This window comes from Callionymus lyra, chromosome 2 (assembly GCF_982586985.1).
Source record: "Callionymus lyra chromosome 2, fCalLyr1.hap1.1, whole genome shotgun sequence".
Lineage (NCBI taxonomy): Eukaryota > Metazoa > Chordata > Actinopteri > Syngnathiformes > Callionymidae > Callionymus > Callionymus lyra.
The window spans coordinates 12,826,101-12,831,464 of record NC_141819.1 but is presented as its reverse complement, the minus strand read 5'-3'; the positions used below and the strand labels follow the sequence as shown (position 1 = coordinate 12,831,464).

General features: G+C 44.9%; 1 protein-coding gene across 1 annotated transcript; it reads left to right on the top strand.

The window, feature by feature from the left end:
• The first annotated feature begins 3,371 nt into the window (after positions 1-3,371).
• On the top strand, positions 3,372-4,988 carry hes1 (hes family bHLH transcription factor 1). Its single transcript, XM_087782531.1, has 4 exons — positions 3,372-3,670; positions 3,784-3,879; positions 3,959-4,046; positions 4,144-4,988. Exons 1-4 carry the CDS (start codon positions 3,563-3,565, stop codon positions 4,680-4,682), a joined length of 831 nt encoding a protein of 276 aa, XP_087638657.1. The 5' UTR covers positions 3,372-3,562; the 3' UTR covers positions 4,683-4,988.
• Positions 4,989-5,364: the final 376 nt, after the last annotated feature.

Here is a 5,364-nt window from a genome sequence, read left to right as displayed (position 1 = left end):
TATATACGTTTGTTTTGGAGCTCTGTCGGTGGCTTTGTGCGTCGGGGAAAAATGACTCAGGTGTGCTGTTCCCGACAAACAAGAGCCGTCGGTGACGTGTTTGACAGAGGAAGTATTGTTGTGTGCCGAGGATATGTAGGATTACAGCTGGTTCGGGAGCGTGCTCAGACCAGCCTGTCAAGAATAGATCTGAAGGCTTTCATTCAAGTCCTCTTGTTAGACCTTCACGGCAAATTCGAGCGTAGTTTCTCGACAGATATTTGGCGATATATAACAAATATAGAAACACAAACATGTTCACAAAATTATAACTATATGGAGTGTAACGTATGCAGCTTTATTTTTGCTTGTGTTTCATTTTAACTTAAAGGTCAAAACTTTTTTTCTGTCTCTTTGCGCTTGATGGATCTACTGACTCCTTTAAGAAACATCTTGAGACGTTTTTATTTGTTCAGGCTTTTCCTTGATTTTCTGGAACTCCTGTTGTGTTATCAGTTTTATCTTGATCTTTAAAATATATACTTTATTGAATCTTGTTTTGATTGTTTAAGCGCTTTGTGACCCTGGTCTGGAAAAGCGCTATACAAATAAAAATTACTTACTTACTTACATTAATGTCTACAGAAAGGAAGTAGAAAAAAAGAACATGTATAGGTAATTTGTGAGGTTTGAAAAATGTAATTTAAAGTTAAAAAGTATATCTTTTAATACAGGAAAAGTGAAATATCATCTTTTTTCACTATGAAATAAACCCATTAAAAGGTTGATTTAATGCTGCTAATACGAAAAATCCATTTAAAAATGTATTTTCCAATTGTTTTCTGCTATATTTAATTCACATTTAGCTCAAAGAACGACTGGTAGAACAATTTGGCCGAATGTATCGCGAAAAAAATCTGTCCCAATATCAAAAAAGGTTCATAAAACATTGGATTCTCCAGAAAGATCTGATCATGAAATAAGAAATGTATTGAAAGTGCAATACATTCAAAAAGAAAATTATTCATGACTCATATTTGAAGGTTTAAAACATATTTGTGGCCCGATATGTACTGTTTTAGGACCCTGTGTTGCCCCTGAACCACACTTTTTTAATAGTTGTATTGAAATATAAAACTATAAAAGAAAAGGAAATAACTTTATTCGCATCTAATCTAAACTTCTGTTGCATTTTATTAACTTCTTCATCTAACTTTCACCTCACGATTAAAGTTCTGTATTTATCAGAAACGAGTGATAAAAAGAGAAAAAAAAACTCCTTCTCTTCGGATCGTTCCTTCGCTTCTGCGCTTCAAGCCTCCTGATCGTGTGGCCCAGACGGGAGGCGACGCCCCGCGGATCGAGGCGGCATCAAGCCCGGCGAGAGACGCGCTTCCCCCCGGTCGCCTGCGCGCCACGTGTCGCGGTCTCTGCGGCGCTGGCCACACACACACACACACAACACGACGAGCACGCGCCCCACGCGGTCAGATCTGATATCGACTCCGATATGAAGTGTTTTGATGGACACTTTTTTTTTAACACCTTTTTTTTTTTACTTTACGAGTTCCCAGGTTGACCTCGTCCGTGCCGTGGAGCCATAAACGCGCGCGTCCGTCCCTGTCTGCCCGCAATAAAGATAAACAAATGGAGTTATGAGCTGGAATCTGAAGTCTTTTTTCTTTTTTTTTGTTGCAGGACGTGTGGGTTCGACCACAGTGTGTGTGTTTATGTGTGCGCGCGCGCGCTCCCAAATATCTCTGCTTCTCTGGCTCACATTCCGATAAGGAAGCTCGATCCAGCTCCCACAGTGGGCGTGGTTTTCCCAGGCTTTTAAAACAGCAGCTGCTATTTACCTTCCCCTCTAATGTAAACCACCGCTGCCGCCGCCACATGCCCTCCCCCTCCTCCCTACCCCTCCACCCTCACCCCTCCACCCTCCACCCTCCCCTGGCCCGGCGGCCCCCCGGCAGCCCGGCGGCCAAACCTCCAACCCCCGCGCTCGTAAAACATCCTGGCACGTGCTGCACATTCGCAACACAGACGCATGATTAGAAAATGTTTTACTGCTGACTTGGACAGATTTTCTTTTTTTTTTTTTGGGAGGGGGTGAAGAAGTTTTGAACTTCTGTCGAGGGTCGAACTCGGGGGTTCACGTCATATCAAGTGCCCCCCCCCCCCCCCAGATATGATTGACAATCACATGTAATACCGAGTTAATTCTCAACTCAAAACTCAATTGTATTCAATATTTAATAATTAAAGTTGGGTTTTTTTTCATCAAAAGTTCTTGAAAACGCAAATATTGTGCAGGAGCCAGGGTCTCAGGTAAGGTCGCCACACTTAACGTGTTACTCACAATAACAAGTACAACTTTTTATTTAAAGAAATACTTGTTATTGTTGGTTTAACTGTGGATGAACAAATAGTTTAAAACTGAATATATACTTGGTCGAGGATAACAGTTCCACCTGGTAACACTTGGAATATTATAACTTAATTCTTTAAATGTATGACTTAATAACTAACATTTTGTTTAGTTTTTATAAGATAACAGACTTTACACATGGAGGAACCTGGGTCGCCATTAAAAGGTTAAAATTAATCTATTTATTTCTTAAGTGAGATTAAAAAAAAAAGTAAGTAAGTAAGTAATTTTTATTTGTATAGCGCTTTTCCAGACCAGGGTCACAAAGCGCTTAAACAATCAAAACAATATTCAATAAAGTATATATTTTAAAGATCAAGATAAAACTGATAACACAACAAGGAGTTCCAGGTTATTTGTCTTAAAAGATGTTTTCTTCTGAAATACAAATAGAAAATGTAACTTTTTTCCTACACATTAAGTTGTTTTTAGTGAATTTAATTCAAGTTTCATCTTCTTGTCACAACAAGGGTCGTTGTCAGTCTCGCGCACGGGGGTACAGGGGGGGTCAGGTACTTTATCACCCGCCAATCTGCACTATTATGACGCGACACAGCAACAGGTTCTCAGATCAAACCCCTGTTTAATCACGAGTCAGACGCCTCGCATTAAAGACGTGTCAGGAGTTGAGACTCGTCTGCTGCTCCTCGTGGTCAGAAGCTCCTCGGCGCGCACGAAGACGAGTGTTGTCCGTGTGTGTGTTTACGCGTGCGCGTGTGTGTGCGCGCGTGTGTCTCGCCCGACGGGCTCCCGGGCGCGGCGCCATCATTGGGCCGCGAGCTCCGGTGGGCCGCCCGGACAGCCAATGGGAGGGCGCCGAGCACGAGCCGTCCTCCCCCGGGGGCCGCGTGTGCCTCGCGCTGATTGGCCCAAAGTTAGTGTGGGAAAGAAAGTTTGGGAAGTTTCACACGAGCCGCTCGCGTGCAGTCGCGGGTATAAATAGAAGCCACGGGCGCAGCGGCGGAGACACTCGCGAGTGTGTGGCTGCAGAGCTGACGACCCGCCAGACGAACCAGGACCCTTACCTCAGGATTGTAGCGACTGGATCCTACTTTTACCTTTTTTTTTATTCTTTTTTTTTTCATTTGACACACATTTCCGTGCGTGTTTTTTTTTTTTTGGTTGTTGTTGCTGTTGTGGGATAAATTCACGATCATGCCTGCCGACCTGATGGAGAAGACGTCCTCGTCTCCGGTGGCCGCGACCCCGGCGAGCATGAACACGACCCCGGATAAACCCAAGACCGCCTCCGAGCACAGAAAGGTGAGCCCCGACCCATTTTTTTTTTTAATTATTTGTATTATTATTATTATTATTCTTATTATCCTGGGGTTCTGGAGCGAGTGTCTAACAAGGGTCTCCTCCTCTTCTTCTAGTCCTCCAAGCCCATCATGGAGAAGCGGAGACGAGCCCGGATCAACGAGAGTCTGGGTCAGCTGAAGACCCTCATCCTGGACGCGCTTAAAAAAGATGTAAGAATTTTTTAACCTCTAAAAATAAAAGAAGTTATTATTGAGTTTTTGGGGTTTTAACGCGACCTCGTCCTCCCAGAGCTCCAGACACTCCAAGCTGGAGAAGGCGGACATCCTGGAGATGACCGTGAAGCATCTCCGGAACCTCCAGAGAGCGCAGATGACCGGTGAGTGCCCCCCCCCCCCCCCACAATTCACTACCACTTCATCTTATTCTCGTGACCCGATGATGCTGACCCTCCTTCCCCTTCCCTTCCTTTCCAGCGGCTCTCAACACGGACCCCTCCGTCCTCGGGAAGTACCGCGCCGGTTTCAGCGAGTGCATGAACGAGGTGACCCGCTTTCTGTCCACCTGCGAGGGGGTCAACACCGAGGTGCGCACGCGGCTACTGGGTCACCTGGCCAACTGCATGACCCAGATCAACGCCATGAACTACCCGAGCCAGCATCAGCACCAGCACCAGCTGCCCCCCCAATCCGTCTCCGTCGCCCCGCCGCCGCCGTCCTTCGGGCAGTCGATGGTCCAGATCCCGAGCGCGTCCCCGCAGGTGCTGCCCATGAGCGCGGTCTCGTGTAAAGGACCCTCGTCGCCGGTCAGTCTGCCCACGGACGCCACCAAAGTGTACGGCGGGCTCCAGATCGTTCCCGCGCCGGACGGACAGTTCGCTTTTCTCATCAACGCCGCCTTCGCGCCCACCGGGTCCGTCATCCCGGTGTACGCCAACAACGTCAACACGGTGCCGGCGGCCGTGTCGCCCGGAGCCCAGTCGGGCAACTCGGACTCGGTGTGGAGACCCTGGTGAACTGGGAACACCACACACACAAAAACACAGAAAAAAAAACTTTCCAAGACGACACTTAATAGTTCTCAATGTTAGTTGATTTCTTAAAACATGGAAATGCACTATATTTGTACAGACCAGAGAGTACAGTTCATATTGAAATAAGTTTGTATCGTGGAAGTCTGTTCACTGTTTTTTTTTATAAATATATATATATATAAATATATATATATATTTCAGTCTGTTTTTTTTTTACCGTGTAATGCCAAAGATATGTTGACTGCGCTTATAATGTTCTTCATTTTGGAAGACAATAAATTTGTAAACAATGAAACCCTGTTGTCGTTGTGTCACTTTAACATTAAGTAAAGTTTGACTCGGTTTTAAGGGATTTTTCAATCCTGTCGTTGCAAACGTCATTCCTGCTGCCCTTTGAAGAGGCCTCGGACGCCATCTAGCAGCGGTGAAGGGTACTGCACCCTGCACCGTGACAATACCTGCACGTTTGTTTGTCTTTTATTACGATTTTAAATGACTTATAACGTTGCGAGACATTCATTCTAACTGACTGACTAACAATTTTGATACTTTTATTTGATGTCATATTTTTCAAATTATAGGAATCACTTCTAAGACTAAAGTAAGTGATATATAAAAACAGATATTTTTGATTCCTTGTTGGACATAGTCATAAGTATAGTCA

Bases quoted from the DNA above. Each gene is read 5' to 3' on its own strand.
- hes1 (XM_087782531.1), top strand. From the start codon at position 3,563: ATGCCTGCCGACCTGATGGAGAAGACGTCCTCGTCTCCGGTGGCCGCG. The intron at 3,671-3,783 runs GTGAGCCCCGAC...CTCTTCTTCTAG, and splicing joins CCGCCTCCGAGCACAGAAAG to TCCTCCAAGCCCATCATGGA. The intron at 3,880-3,958 runs GTAAGAATTTTT...TCGTCCTCCCAG, and splicing joins TGGACGCGCTTAAAAAAGAT to AGCTCCAGACACTCCAAGCT.